At 45.0% G+C, this 16,460-nt stretch overlaps 1 protein-coding gene across 7 annotated transcripts in view; it reads left to right on the top strand.

Moving 5' to 3' along the window:
- The window catches only part of BLACAT1 (BLACAT1 overlapping LEMD1 locus), an 80,363-nt gene that overhangs the window by 12,490 nt on the left and 51,413 nt on the right, over positions 1 to 16,460 (top strand). For 2 of the 7 annotated variants that reach the window (XM_081865291.1, XM_081865288.1), the window contains exon 1: positions 10,259 to 10,592. The exons of 4 other annotated variants lie outside the window; for them this stretch is intronic. Coding sequence is in view for 1 of the 3 variants with exons in the window: in XM_081865296.1 (XP_081721422.1) it covers positions 14,795 to 14,797 (3 nt within the window). In the remaining 2 variants the exon portion in view is untranslated. Of the gene's footprint in view, positions 1 to 10,258; positions 10,593 to 14,338; positions 14,798 to 16,460 lie in introns of those variants that run through there. One more of the 7 variants, XM_081865296.1, reaches the window with a different exon arrangement.

Raw genomic sequence — 16,460 nt, forward strand, 5'->3', positions numbered from 1 at the left:
CTCAGGAGCATCCCTCAGCTACCCCATAAATAAGCATGACAAAACCCTTTCATCCCACTTATGAGAATTTCACCAAAATTTTCTCTCCTGTTTGGAGATTGCCTGATGCAATTTCTTTCTCACTAATTGATGGAGAATGGTGTGTGTGTGTGTGTGTGTGTGTTGGCACTAGCAGGATTTGTGACTGGATGGGAACAAAGATCTCTGTCCTCTTCAGCAAAATCTTATTGGGTAATTTTAAGCAATCTGACACAAAAAGCATGACACTGTCTTCTTAGATGTTATTAAGGCCCCCTTCATGCATTATGCACATGAAAGTGTTTCCATGAGGGAAAGCAGGACCATGCTCTCCACCTTGCCCCCAACATTGTTCCTCTTTCTACCAGTGCCCCTTGATGTCTGTACCAGACCCATAGCTATGGGGAGGCTAGCCGGGATTTTTGCCCCAGGTGAAGCCTCCAGAGGGGCGCCATTGAGGCTCCCAGCCTGTGTGTGTGTACACAAATGCACATGGATGTGTGTGTGCCAAACCGGTTTTTTGACCTGGGTGAAAAAAAGCCTAGTTTTGCCCCTGGTCTGCACTTTGAGCATGGAAATCTGAAGAGGGGAAGCCTTGCTACTTCTGTTTCTGTGTGATCTGGAATACTGCCCGCACAGGGTTGGAGATGCATAGAGCTCTATGCACATAGGCCCCGCTTCTTCAGATGTCTATACTGAGGGCAAGTGGCACAGCCCTCTTCCTCTTCATTGCATGAATCTCCCTTCCTACGTCTGGTGCACCAAGGGGGTTTCAGACCACATCCAGAGAGTAGCTTCCTCCAGAAATCACAGCTCTACATGAGAAAGGGAATTAGGTTTTTCTGCCAAAGTGGTACCTGCCAACTAACACAGTGGTGTTTTTGTTTGCTTCTGTTTTTTGCTAGTAACTAGGCTGTGTTTTTGCTAGTAACTAGGCTGTGTTTAGGCTGTGTTATCTGTGCTTTCAGGGATCAGCATAGATTGTATACAGCTAATGGTGCCTTGCTTCCATGCGCTTGGGACTTTCAAAAGCCTCCCGGAAAAAGCACATTTTCACAGCAAATAGAAATGAAAACAGGTAAAAGTAATCAGGGAACCAGAACTGGCTATAGCTTCCTGTCAAGTGTAAACCCAGGTTTATTGCCCTGTAATGTGTGAAACAGCCAGCTGTAAGCCAGCCCCAGTGCCCCTGTGTTGCAGATATTAGTGTTTGTTTTGTCCTTCAGTGTTACCTTTCAGACGCTTCCTGCACATGTTGGGCTTCTTCTCACATTGTGGACTGTTAATATGGGTCAGGTGAGTCCAATTCTGACTCATATTTTTTCACATTTGAGGGCATCAATTTCATAGTTGGAACCATGTGGAAGAGGAGCAGCCTGTCTGCCAATGGTGCTTGGGCGCCGGCCACATTCAGGGAGATGATATGCAAATTGCCTTAATTATGCAAAATATAATTATATAAAATCAAAATTACATGAAACAGAATTATGCACCTTAGCTGCTTCCCTCCAGCTCATGACAGATTTCAGATATGCTTCTCAGTGCAGAACAAGTTGCCCATTGCTGCATTGAACTCCCAGGTTCTTTCTGTTATTTAAAAATTCAATTTCCCCCATGGAGGTTTAGAAGTATTAAACAAAAAAGGGAGGAGAGTGGAAGGTCCCAATATGCTTGGAGTCCCAGGACTCCAAAATCTGAGGAACTGCATTTTTAGATGATGCATATCAGATGTGCTGCTTCTGCAAGCCACATCCACTACACTAGAAGCACACCTTTTTAAAAATAAAAACAAAACTTTCCAGCCAGCCGAAGCAGAATTGGCCTTGTCTCTCATTCCTAGATGCTATGGAAACCCTAAGATTTTGTATGGTGAGTACTATCCACTCCTCACCCTTCACCATGCTCTGCATCTCTCTCTCTCTCTCTCTCTCTCTCTCTCTCTCTCTCTCTCTCTCTCTCTCACACACACACACACACACACACACTCACACTCACACACACACACACACACACACCCCTACCTAACAGGGAAAATGATACCATACTGGTAGCAATTTCACCATGATATTAGCTGTAAAGTAAACTTGTGCCACCAGGTTTAAATCTGAGACCATGAGGACTAGAAACTAGGATTAATTTTTTTTATAAAGCAGAAATCTGGGCCCATTTGGCACACATGCTAACTTATATATGCAGAGTCCCAAGTACTGTCAACAAATCTAAAATTTGACAAATAATTTGACACACACACAAATTCATGAAGAGGCATGCAGACACCTTGCACAATTCTGAACCATCTAACATAACCGTATCATATATTTGTTGGCAGTACTCCAATAACTGACCCAGCACAGTTCCCTTAGTGAGGTACAGCTAAACATAGTCACATACTGCTGATGAGAGGAAAGTGTGTGTGTGTGTGTGTGTGTTTAAAGAGAGAGAGGAGTGAATGTGCCTCTGGGAGCGAAGGCCCCATTCCCACAGGCAATACCAGAGGTGGGGTCTACTTGCTAAAGCCTGACAGGCAGCTTGCTGGCCGCAAGGGAATATTGATTACTTTTACAGTGTAAACTGACAGAGCCTATTTGGATGATGTAATGAAGACAGATGATTCTGGTCTCCTCTCTGCTCAGCTTGGAGGAGGAGCTGAGGAGGGGGAAAGGAATCATCAATCAGATCCTGAAGACACACTCCATCGCTTTCTCCACCTTTGCTCCCCCCGCCTGGTCCCTTTCTCCCATCACATTCCCCCAGGCCTCTTTGTTCACACCTCTAGGCTATTCCGCACCCCTCCCTCCCTCCCTTAACCTTCTTTTCCATTGCAGCTCATTTTCTCAGAAATGAGCCAGCTCCCTATTAATTGCCCTGCCTTCACCGACACAACAGCCGCTCACCATTCCGTTCTCATTAGTGTAGTCTCTGACCGTGTCTCTGAGAGCTGGGGGGAGCCATTCAAACCCCATTTTAATAAGCAAAGAGATGAAACAAGGTACGGCTATTGAACGACTAACCCAAGACCTCACAGCACATGTGTGTGAGAAAGAGGACAGGGACCTGAACCAATGTCCACTGTGGATGTTGCTCCTGCAGGAAGTAGTGATGGCCACCACCTTGGATGGCTTTAAATGGGGATTAGACACATTCGTGGACTGTCAATGGCTATAGTTACAGATAGGTAGCCGTGTTGGTCTGCCATAGTCAAAACGAAACAAATTCCTTCCAGTAGCACCTTAAAGACCAACTAAGTCAGTTCTTGGTATGAGCTTTCGTGTGCATGCACACTTCTTCAGATACACTGAAACAGAAGTTTCCAGACCCTTCTATATAGTGAGAAGGTGGGGAGGGGTATTACTCAGAAGGGTGGTGGGAATGGGTGATTGGCAGATAGCTGTGATGAGCCTGTTGACGACTCTTAACGACTGCAATAGGTCTTACAGGAAAAAGCAAGGGGTGAAAAGGTGAAAAATGGCTTTGTCATGTATAATGAGATAAGAATCCAAGGTCTTTGTTCAGACCAGGTTTCTCCATGGTTTTAAGTTTGGTGATAAGTTGTAATTCAGCAGCTTCTCTTTCCAGTCTATTTCTGAAATTCCTTTGTAGTAAAACAGCTACTTTGAGATCTTGTATAGAATGTCCTGGGAGATTGAAGTGTTCTCCTACTGGTTTCTCTGTCTTGTGATTCCTGATGTCCGATTTATGTCCGTTTATTCTTTGGCGTAAGGTCTGGCCTGTTTGTCCAATATAGAGAGCTGAAGGACACTGTTGGCATTTTATGGCATACACAATGTTAGACGATGAGCAATTAAATAGTCCCGAGATGGTATGTGTGATGTTGTTGGGGCCAGTAATGGTGTTGTCCGGGTGTATGTGGCAGCAAAGTTGGCATCTGGGTTTATTGCAGGCTCTGGTGCCAGTGTCCGTGTTAGGTCTGGTTGTAGTATTATTGTGGGTTAGGAGTTGTTTAAGACTGGGTGGCTGTCTGTAGGCAATGAAAGGTCTTCCTCCCAGAGCTTGAGAAAGAGAACTGTCATTGTCCAGGAGAGGTTGCAGATCTCTGATGATGCGTTGTACTGTTTTAACTTGGGAGCTGTATGTGATGACTAGAGGTGTTCTGTTATTTTCTTTTTTGGGTCTGTCTTGCAGCAAGTTCTCTCTGGGTATCAGTCTGGCACAAATAACCCAGAGATGCATTTTAAATAAAAGGACACATTCTACTTATGTAAAAACTTGCTGATTCCCGGACCGTCCGTGGGCTGAATTGAGAAGGCAATTGGGCCAGATCCGGCCCCCGGGCCTTACTTTGCCTACCCATGATTTATAGCTTGTGTTTTCACACTAGATGCCCAAGGCAGCTAACATCAATATAAACGCAAAAATGCACAGCAAAATGAATGAATAAAAAGGAGAAGATTTGGGGGAATGTCCCCTGGTTCAGTGGTAGAGCACCTGGTTGCATGCAGAGGATGCCGGGTTTTAAACTGCTGCCAATCATTGCCGATAATACTGGACTAGATGGGCCAGTGATATTTCACAAGGATGATCTATACCACAAATAAAGTGAGGAGAGGGAAGGTGGCCTTCTACAGGAAAGAGGAGAGTTCCTCACCCTTGGTGTAAATAATGGGGGAAAGATGGGGGAAAGATGGCTCTACCCTCTCTTGGAAACTTTTGTCTGTTTTCAGCTTTCAGAAAAGTAATGAGTTTGCACATTAATTTCAGGAGCTACCGCCCAATTAATACCTAGGGTGGGTGGAAGGGATGTGCCTTCAAGTTGGACAGCTGTTCTGCAACACAAAACCTGCTAAGGATTCTGCAGCTTATACTGTGGGGGAGACCGATTCTGAAATCTGCCTTTCCTTCCATTTGTGATGGTCAGTACTGAATGCCAGGGGTGCATACGTGACTCAGATAATGTCGACCTCATTGGTGTTCTGCAATGCAACTTAGGACGCACCTTTTCCTTCCAATTTATGATGCAGAAAGAACTATTATTCCTTACTTGCTATCAGCTTCTACCGTGCATGACTGTTAGGACTGAAATTGCATTCCAGCTTCTCCCCGGTTACCCGGGCTTCCTTATTTCAAAAAGATACATGGGAAAAGTTACTTTATGGTGTCTTCCCCTGAGTTTTATTTGAAGTGTGGGAAGCTGGAGCAGCGAGGACTCCTGAGAGCAGCATACTTACTGATTTTGTTTTTAAGTTCATCTTGGAGTGTTGGACTAGGACCTGCAAAACCAGGGTTCCAATCCTCACTTGGCCATGGACTCACTGGGTGACTTTGGGGCAGTCATTGTCTCTCAGCCTAACCTATCTCACAGGGTTGTTGTGGAGATGAGAATAAGTGTGTTTGCCACCTTGAGCTCTTTGGAGAAAAGGTAGGATATAAATGTAATAGCAAATAAATAACAGTGGCAGGCCAAGTGTATTATGAGGATGGGGCACTGAAAATTCATGCTATGAATGCTATGACCTCTAGGAGCAGGGAAAACTTCATAAGGGATTTCTTAAAGGCCTGGATACCTCTGTCTGTTGTATGCAGGGATTAGGATGATGCTATAGCTGTGATACACAACACTGCTACTAAAGCAGAATTATAAAACCAGACGGTTAAATATCTCTCCATTCCAGCTCCTGTTTCAAATAGAGAACAACTAAATATTCATAGACAACTTTCAATCAATCTGATTGCTCTACTGAATTTTCATGGTGCTTCCATCAAGAACTTTAAGTTCAGATCTGCCTCATATGTGCTCATGAATGATGCTTCTGAAAATACCATTATGTTTGCAAATGCTGCTTTTGAAGTTCACAGAGGTGCAATAATTTTGTTGCTCATTAGCTCTCATAGTATTTGAGATGCTTTAATCTGGTGTTGCTGAATGGTTAATTCAGTGTCTACATCTGATTACTTTGGGGACACACAGTCTTGATTATGTACTTTGTGGTAGCTTGACTCCATCTCAGGTGTGCTATGAATATAAAAACAACCTGCCCGCCTTGATTCTAGGTGATGGGAAGTTCTGAAAGAAAATGAATAGGCCACAATTTAGATTTGGGTACTTGTCAAAGAAAACCACAAACTGCACATCTGTACAGCACATTAAACCTCTGGCTGGCATAGTATCTTAAATTATATTCAAATTAGCTAATATCTGTGCAAATAAAAGACTTTGACTATTTTATCTAGCCATTGTTAGAGCAGATTCTTGGATCAGCTGCAGAGGGGTATCCAGTGTTGTTGGACTCCAGCTCCCATCAGTCCCCGCAGTCTGTGGTCAGAGATCATGGGATCTGTAGTCCAACAACATCTGGAAGACACGGCCACATTGGCTACCCCTGGTCTGCTATGGGCTCACTCAGATGGTGATTTGCTTCTCATATTGCTGGTCTGGTGTCACAAGCAATGAATTGTGTTTACTTCAGGTCACATGGTATAATTCAGTTCAGAACCTGCTAGTGGAGAGTTTAAGGAAGTTTCAAAGTGAGTCCCTTCACTGAATTCCTGCTCTTTCATTCTTACCTTGTGAATTTAGTTGATCCACCATTGTACCTTCACTATTGTGTGCATCATGCCTTCTGCTTTCTGTGCCGCCCTTGGTGCATCAAACAAAGTCGCAGGTGTCAAAGGGTATGTTTGTTTGTGTTCAGATGAGACCTTTTCAGAAAGGCATTACAAAAGAGAAGAGGTGCTGCAAACCAGCTCACTGAGAAACATGAGACATGTAGACAACAAAATACTATGGACAGAGTAAGAGGTCAAAGCCATGCATTGTTGTGGAAGTGTTTCTGGTGAGCGTGTGGAACGTGATGTGGCATGATAGTACAATATCCTTCCTCCTACTAGAAGTGTGGTTCCAGTTTTTTCCTTCAATAATACCAAATTTGTGTAATTGTGGCTATGAAATCACACGTTCTTACATAATTTTAATCCATTTCTGCAGTGCACCAGGCCAGAGGCGGCAGTGGGGGTGGAGTGGGGGGCAGGGAGAATAATCTTGAACTACAGTTGTGAACTCACCAGGTCCAGAATAGTGATACAGCTGTGCAGAGTTCTAGGAGAGGGTGGTGCCTACCATACAAGTTAACAAAGTTAAGGCATGAATGAGCAGATAGAAGAAGGTTACTTAAAGGGCTTTTTTCCCAGCCAGAACTCAGCTCCGGCACCTCTCAGGTGGGCGCCATTGCCATTCTAAGAGAACGAGGGAGACGTTTATGGTGAGTTCTAGCACCTCTTTTTCTAGAAAAATAGCACTGGTTACTTCTATTCTGATTCCACTATATTTGGGATGCATCAAGCTTGGGGGGGGGGGCTGCATGAGGTGTTAGGTAGCACCTCTCTGGTGGGAGACACATCATGCTGTTTCTGGGGTAGTTTGTGCACTTTTGGTCCCCACCCTGCACTCAACTCTCATCTATGGCTCCTAGAAGTTGCCAGTATACAACAGCAACCACATCCCAGGAATGGCTTTGACTGGCTAGCTATACCAGGTGAGAGTAGCTGATGGGTCTCAAACCTTTGGTGAGTTAGGGACTGCCCCTGCATGTGAAGATGGATTGAGTAGACAAGACTAATAGTGGGTCCAGTCAAGAAGGTGGTTTCTGCATGTGTTATAGGGGTCAAGTGAGGGGCAGATGGGGCTTGTCAACTTGGGAAGGTAGCCCATCTAGGAGAAGGAAAACTCCACTGCCTTGTGGGATATCTTTGGGAGGGAAAAAAAGGCTAAGGAAGGCTTACACCAGCGGTTCTCAACCTGTGGGTCCCCAGATGTTGTTGGACTACAACTCCCATCATCCCTGAGCTCTGGCCTTGCTAGCTAGGGGTGATGGGAGTTGTAGTTCAACAACAACTGGGGACCCACAGGTTGAGAAAGGCTGGCTTACACAAATCCAGAGTGGAGTCCCTAAGATGGTTTGATGGTGCCTGGTATGACTCCTTCTGGCAACTCCTGCAGCCAAACTGGTGCCAAACATATTGCTCTGCTTTCCTTTGGACCACAACAGTGAGGCTGAGAGGACGATCTTGTCATCTGGGCAGCTCAGGAGCTCCATACACACTGCCCAGGCTTGTGCCCCGGGGAGGTCACTTTGGTGCTGCTAAAGCAGTAGTTTGGCTTCACCCCGGAGGCACACTCCATGGTCTCTTGAGACAGGTGGATGCCAGCATGAAGGATCAGTCAAGAGACAGTTCAGCAGGATACAAGCATGGGCGGAGGAAGGGGGTGCAGTGGGGACAGTCTCCCCGGGTGTCACCACTGAGGGGGGGGTGACAAAATGCTGGGCAGCACTCACTGCGGTGCCTGCAGTGTGCCCAAGCCATTCATCTCTCTTGGGAGTGACGCAGTGGCTTGGGCACCCTCAGGCTCTGCGCTGCCCCAAATGGTCTGCCCGCTACCTCCCCCTCAGCTGTAGGGCAGCTGAGTGGGAGCAGGCAGGCAGACTCCATGGAGCATCCTGCCCTGGCTCACCCCACCCCGTGTGCTGCCCCAGGCACCCAACTGGCTTGCTCTGCCACTGGATACAAGATTTTACATTGGAAAAGAGGGCTGTGGACTGAGCATCATAAGCAGACTGCTGGGTGAAATGTGTGAATACCGTATTTTTTGCTCTATAAGACTCACCTTTTCCCTCCTAAAAAGTAAGGGGAAATGTGTGTGCATCTTATGGAGTGAATGCAGGCTGCGCAGCTATCCCAGAAGCCAGAACAGGAAGAGGGATCGCTGCTTTCGCTGTGCAGTGATTTCTCTTGTTGTTCTGGCTTCTGAGATTCAGAATATTTTTTTCCTTGTTTTCCTCCTCCAAAAACTAGGTGCGTCTTATGGTCTGGTGCGTCTTATAGAGCGAAAAATACGGTAAGTCCATTTGCTTTTGCAGTTATCAGTACCAAATCTCACAAAACAAGCTGTGCCATTTTTGGATGCACCCAAAAGTGCCAGAGCCCCTTTTGCAGAGTTTTGCATTTATCTAAATTTCCCTTTCCTATCATTTCCTTTGGGTCTGTGGGATACCAATATTCTGCATGTGCTCTGGAGATAGTGAGATCTGTAGATACAGCCACCAGTGGCAATCATACTAGAGTCTAGACACTAGATAAGCAGCAAACTATATCTCCAAACTGTATTCACCTCTTTGCCAGGTGAGTCATAGGCAGAGCCCTGCATCTCTGGGTAGATCAGCCTGGTTCTGCAGAACTGGACTCCTACTGCAAAACATTTCTTAATGGCAATTCACTTCATGAAAAGAATTACAGAAGCAAATCTTCAGCAGCACAGTTATTTTTAGTGACCATTCATCCACTAAGAACAAAAGTTCTGTCAAGCTCCATTGTGAGGATCATGCAAATGAAAGCCGCCAAGCCAAATAATAACAATAATATTTTTTTAAAAAAGAAGCCCAGCTAGGAACAAAGTCAAAAACAAAGATCAAGAGCACACAATGTTTGTACCATCATTGCTGCTTCTGAAAGTTGCACAGATGCTGGCGGGTGGAAGGGGGAGCGGTGGCTTCTGTTTTTCTGCCCAGCCTAATAAGGAAAGACCCCAGTGTGCATCACTCAGTCTTGAGTGCTCACAAGAACACCTTTATGTGGACTGATACATTTCAAAGATGGACCAAATCCTAGATTCCTATCAAGTCCTCTTCCCATGTTCAACTCCAGAAAAGTGATTTGGATGACCTGTCCTTTAAACAGACCCCCACATATCTTGTCACTCTTTATAAGCTAGTCTGTGATTAGAAATTGCCACCTCAGAAACGGACCTCAAGGGAAGCCAAAAGATACAAAGGAAGTGCTGGTGGCGAACAATAGATGGCTAGCTACATTTCATAAAGGAGGTGCTGCTCTTTGAGACACAGAATACTATCTGTAATTTACTGTCGTGTTGAAATCATAAAATAAATTGAGAGTTGTGATTTTTAAAATCTGGTCGCAGGGAGACAGAAATAATATAGTGTGTGTGCCTGAGGGAGAGAGGCTGCAAATTAATTTGGTGCTTTTTCACTTTAGAATTAATTAGGTTCTTAATTGAGCTTCCTAACTGGGTAATAATGCCCAGATCCAGGAGCCTGCCCTAGCAGAAGGTAACAGTGTGGAACTGTGCGGTGAATGTAAAGATCTCATCATAACACCATTGATGCAGAAGTCTTGCCTGCGCTGCGGCCCAATGAGGAGAGAGCAAGGGATGGGGAATAATGTATTCAATAACCTCACTTTCAGGTTGCAAAGCTCCTTTCCATAGCCTATGCCGGAGGGAGGGAGGCCTCTTCATATGCACTCGTCCAAGGGCTTCCCTCCCCCCTTCCTTGCACACACACACACACACACACACACACACACACACACACCCCTTACAATTAGGAAGATACCTATTCAACACTGCTCTTATTGCTAGGCTTTGTCTTTCTCTGTCCTTTCTTTGCTAGCAAGCTCTATCCTGAGTCAATTGGTGTTCTTGCGCTCAACGGTTTGGTTAGTTGCTTTTGTGTAATCTCTGCCCAAGAATTCCAGCTCTGCTGAAGTCTTGAAATTAAGGCACCAGGGAAGAAATCACATAAAGGAGGAGAGAGGGGGGAAAAGTAAGGCAGTGTTCTTCTCTTTCTTTGTTTAAAGTCTTGTCTGGTGGAAGAAAGCATGAGTAACATTTTTGTGAATGTGTGTGCACTGTGTACTATATAATGTTACGCTGTATCTGTGTCTTTTGTGTGTGTGTGTGTGTGTGTAGCCCTTTATTCTTATTTTAAGCAATGAATCGAATGCCAGTGCCTGTGAATGATAATCATACGTTCTCATTTACGCACACACCCATTTGTTTGAATAGTGTTTTGTTATACCTGCAATCAGTATGTTCACATAAATCTGTGGATCGTTGATGAATAACAGGAGATATATTTTCATTCCCAAGAAAGTCACCCTAAGTGGATATGAAGACAAGTAGCTGCATGTGGATAGGGTCCTAAACATACCCATATGTCTGCAGTGGAAAGATAAATAATGTGCATATGCACACACAATAAATCCTATTGGATCAGAGCTCTTTGACTCAATTTAGATTTGTTTTAAATATAAGACAATTGTATGCAGGCATATGGGACCATTTGCTTATAATATGTTTACTTTTGCTCATGGTTGGACACTATGTCCTTTTCAGATAATAGTTTTATAGGAGTGTGTGTATATGTGTGGGCTACTAAAATGAATTTGTTTTTAATAAGCTCTCAACTTTTTGATTTTTTTGCACTCTATACATATCTTGTTTATATGCTGCAAAGAAAATTGTTATGTCTGCATGATTAAAATGCTGCTGCCATGTGTGAAGTATGCATGCCTTTATAACCATAAGTTTATTTCTGTAGAGACAGGCAACATATACTAGGTATGTTGCTCTTACATACATTTCTTAAAAGTTATTTCGAAATGAATGCAGTTGACTTTAGACTGAGGTGTGCTCATGGAATCAGCCCAATCAGGCACAAGTCATTGCTTATTGTCAACTGCCATCTGTGTGTATGAGTAAAACCTTTGTTTTTCCTTATGCCGTTTGCAACTAACTGATGGCTGCCTGTATATCTGTGTGATCAGATAAAAAGTTCCTTAATCTGTTGCAGTCAAGTATCCCTCTTTGACTGCAGGCGAAAGGGAAAGACACAAGGTTAGTAATTACATCTCTTTAAAGGAGTGTGACCTGAACAATAGATAATGGTAGGTAGCTTGATTTTATTAAAAAAAGTAGCATGTCTTTGGTTACAGTTACAGAGAAGGGAGATGACCACCTCTAAAATGTGACATTGTGCTAAGTAAAAGCTAGAACTTCAGCGTAGCAACTGAGATTTTTTAAAGGAAGTCTTTATGAAGCCCAATCAACAGGCATAAACAGGAAAGATGAATTAATTCTCGGAAGGGAGAACCTTGATTAAAGTCATTTAGTTATTATAATTATTTCAAGGGTGTACATAAAGATGCACTCTGGGACAGTCTTCACCAGTCAGGTGTTTGGGACTACAGTTCCCATCAATGGTGCTGGTTGGGCTGAGGGGAATTGAAGTCCAATGCAGCTGGAGGGCACCAGCTTGGCAAAAGATGCTCTAGGTGTATCCCCAGCTGCCAATTTAAGAGATAACAGTTTGGTGCAAAGAGACTAAAGACTTTTCACTGATTTACGCTCCTACCAGTAAAGAAAGATGGTCAACATGAAAGCTCATGAGATGAATAATTGTTTTCTCTATTGGAAGCTTACTTGAGAAGGACACAAAAGAAAAGGGTGAACAGGGAGATAAAGAGTGAAGAGAGAGAATGAGAAAGCAAAAAAGGAATAGGATTTGAGACTGTATTAGTAGTGCATCTTGGAAGTGTCTCTCTGTGTGTGTGTGTGCGTGTGTGTGTGTGTGTGATCTCACCCACCACAACCCCATGGGGATATTGATTCGTGTTAATAGTGTTTGCCAGCTGGCATGATTGTGAGATGAAAGAGTATGTTGAACTTCAGATAGGATCTCCCTTTTCCTTTGATTTTGCCTCACATTTCCAAGTCCTCTGCAGGTTCGCCCAGGATAAGATAGACATGGCATTATTGGTCATTGCCTTGCTCCCACTGGCATTATTTGCAATGAAGGTGGAGAAATCTTGTTTGTACTCCATACTGTGCGATGGAATTTGTCTATTAAAAGCAAGCTAGCTGGGGAGACACCGTAGTCTCGATGCAGACACATCCCTGCTGGGAAGAAATCTGCACTCCCTTTGTTTCTGCCTTAATATTTTTTCAATAAGGAGAAACTGCTAGCCATAGATTACAGACAGCTCTGGCACACCTCTTGGGTGAGGAGAAGTGCACTGCTTGGGGGTACAAAGAACATTTGCTAACTATTAATTGTTGAGCTATAGGATCCTAATGTGATGGAGCTGGGTGGGTATGTTTAGACGGGAGAAGAGAAAACTAAGTATAAAAGGAACAGCTGAAGATGGAGGAGAATTGGTCTGTTTTGCTCGAGAAGGCAGGAGTAGACCCAAGAGCTGGAAATGGCAGGGAAGCAAATTTTGGCTAAGCATGAGGCAGCACACTCCCCTAATGGTGAGAACTGGTTGGCAGTGGCCCAATTTGCATGTAACATGGAGCCAAACCATAGCTCAGCAGAAATGAGGAAATACAAGTGAGTTTCTGGAGTGAATATTTCAGCCACCATGTGCTCTTTCTCTGATCCTGTTGTTGCCATGCTACTTGGAACTAGGTAGTTTGGTGTAGCATTATGTCCAAACCCAAGTTTGTGGCTAGTCGCTGAGTCTGGTGTCATGAAAGAGCAGCAAGTTTTTAAATATTTAATTTGTAATTGTTGTGTTTTTTTACAGCCAGGAAGGAGAAGAGACAGTTACTAGATTTTCTGCCTCAGCTGCCCAAATAGCTTGGCCGGCCTTGGGTGCCATGCTTCTTGACTTATGGTGAGAATAGGGCACCATTTGCTGCTCCATTTCAGGCAGCAAAATGTCTTGAACAGCCCTGGGGGGGGGGGGAAGCTGTCCGTCTTGGAGGCATTTAAGCATGGGCCGGGGAGCCTCCTCTCAGTGGTGTTCTGGTTGCACGCATCCTGCACTGCAAATCCTGCACTGAGCGAGGGCTTGAACTAGATGACCTCTTAGTTTCCTTCTAACTCCATGTGTGGTATTCAGCTCAGTTTTACCCAGAGTACGACCATACAACTGAATGACCACGACTAAGTTAGGTCCATTAATTTCAATGAGTAAAAATTTGTTGAATGCCACCCTGTGGCCCTGATTCAACCAACCTGGTGTGCTAGTGGAAGCCAACACACGAGATCTTGCAAGTGTAATGGGATTTTCCCCCTGCACATCCCCTGTGCCTCTCCTAAATCCACTCTGGAGGGTCAGTAGAACCCCCAGACCAGTGCACAGGTGGGGAGAGGAGAGGGGGGATTGTTCCAGCTGGCTAGGAGAAATGCTTGCACTGAAGAAGCAATCAGAACATTATGACATTGAATTCCACCCTGTGTTTCTGTGATTCAAACTTGGGATACGGATCAAGATAAATGTGAAACTCCCCCCCCCCTTATGCTCAGAAAAGAAGGTTATGAATACTCTAGATTGAGCTAGATTATAGCTGTGAATATCAGCAGAGTGAGCCTATAGATGATTCAGAACAGAGTGTTCATATTTCCAAAACGAAAAAGAGGATTTGCTGATGTCCCATTGCCAGAAAACTGAAATAGCAAAAGATCTCTGTGTGTGTTTTGAAAATGTATTCTGTAAAAGAAAGGGGGGGGGGTCTCTGAGTGGTGTGAGATTCCAAGGGTACATGTTTCCACCCCCACCCATTTGCAATCTCACACAGAGCCCCTTTCCTTTGCTCCCTTTAATGGCCCATCTCCCAGACAATCGCCTCATCAGGAAGCTATCCTGGGTTATATTTGAACACTTGCTTGATCCAGGGGTTAGAAGGGTCTCACATACAGCCTATCCCCACCAATGAATAACACTATACCCCCCCCCCAGAACAAGACATTTGTCCCCAGATCTACAAACAAACAGCAAAATACAGCTTCTCTGTAGAAATACAACAGACAAGTAAGCAAAGGCATTAGAACACACATCATTAAATCAGCTAGTAATACACAATTGCTCTTTTAACCCAATGCCTGTGAAGTAACAGCTTATTCAAGCAAGTTTTCAGTCCATCAGGATCCCTTCAGGCCTTCCTCTTTCTCCTTTGTGCACACTACCAGCCACATTTCTGCATCTCAGAGCTGCTGTCTCCCACATTTGGCAGTTCCAAATGGTGAGTTTTGACATGTTTAAGCCAGGATGCAAGACTCGGTCCCAGAGCTGCATTGCTCAAAGGCCTTGCACATTCTTTACACTGCATAATTAAACTGCACTCTTGGACAGTGTTCCAAGAGGGGGGCTAGGGATCTCTGGCAGTGGCAGAGCTTCATGCTCCGGCACCGGGGGCGGAGAGCAGGAGGAGGCTTGGCGCACTGCCCGCAGGGGTGGGGCACATGTCCTGGGGGCATGGCTTGGCATGCCGCCTGTGGGGGTGGGGCACCCAGCGCAGGTGGGTGGGGGCAGCTGTGATGGCACCCTGGGGATCGCGCTGCCGGGGGTGGTGTGCTCCCCCCGCACTCCTCTTCCTCCGCCAGTGACCTCTGGCACAGTTTCCTATCACTTTTAAACTACAATTCCCAGCATTCTTTGAGGTAAAGCTACAGCAGTTAAAATGGGACAAAGCCTATGTATGTACTGAAGCCTTGTGTATTCTTTCCCTTGCCCCACCCCCAGCAGTCCTGATCTTATTGGGGGTTGTTTTGCAGAACTGAGACTCTATTGTCCTCACTGATTCCTAAATGAGTTTATCTATCCATCCCTCCCTCTCTGCTCTCCCATCTCACCTGTCATTAATCTGGGTATAAACCTGCTAAAGCTGCACATGCAGACCCTATTTTACAAATATGATGTGGATGCCAGTATGAGAGGCCTCTCTCTCAGTCCTCCTTAGGGTACTACTTACATGTTGTCAAACAAGAAGACGAAAGAGAATATGAATTTGCTTAACATTTCCACATGCTAATTCATATGCATCAGTGCAGATTTCAAAATGTTTGCTAACATTTAAATAGAAATACCACATGTCCTACCATAGTGGGGAAGCCTAGATCCTAGTTACCCCCTGGGAACTGAAGTTTACTCCTCACACAGCTACAGTTCCCAGCACCCCTTAACACACTACAGTTCCCACGATTCTTGGCACGGTTGCATGTTTTAAATGCCTTTTAAGTACATGATTTGTATGCAGCCTTGGACTGGGGTAGCCCTTCAAATAGCAGACTCCTCTCAAGTGAGGACTGTGCTCTGCAAAGTAGGACATAGGTAAAGGTAAAGGGACCCCTGACCGTTAGGTCCAGTCGTGGACGACTCTGGGGTTGCGGCGCTCATCTCGCTTTATTGGCCGAGGGAGCCGATGTACATGTGGCCAGCATGACTAAGCCGCTTCTGGTGAACCAGAGTAGCGCACGGAAATGCCGTTTACTTTTACGCTGGAGCGGTACCTATTTATCTACTTGCATATTGATGTGCTTTTGAGCTGCTAGGTTGGCAGGAGCAGGGACCGAGTAACGGGAGCTGACCCCGTCGCGGGGATTTGAACCACTGACCTTCTGATCGGCAAGCCCGAGGCTCTGCGGTTTAACCCACAGCGCCACCCAAAACTACCACCCAAAACCCTTTCCTGCTCCTTCCACACCATAAGAGACAGGTGAGAAGCAGTGCCTAGTTCAGTGCCTCTTGCTTTGAGTGTCTCTTGGTGGTCTCAGTTCAGCCCCGTTACCATCCCAGGTTTGGCCAAAAATGTTCCTGGCTTTAAAATTTTTCCTTAAACCTGGGTATATTTGCAGTAGACGGATATGTGACCATAACAGAGAGAATGGATACAGCTTTTGCAGTTT

The sequence above is a fragment of the Podarcis erhardii genome (assembly GCF_964252035.2).
Source record: "Podarcis erhardii genome assembly, chromosome: 6".
NCBI lineage: Eukaryota > Metazoa > Chordata > Lepidosauria > Squamata > Lacertidae > Podarcis > Podarcis erhardii.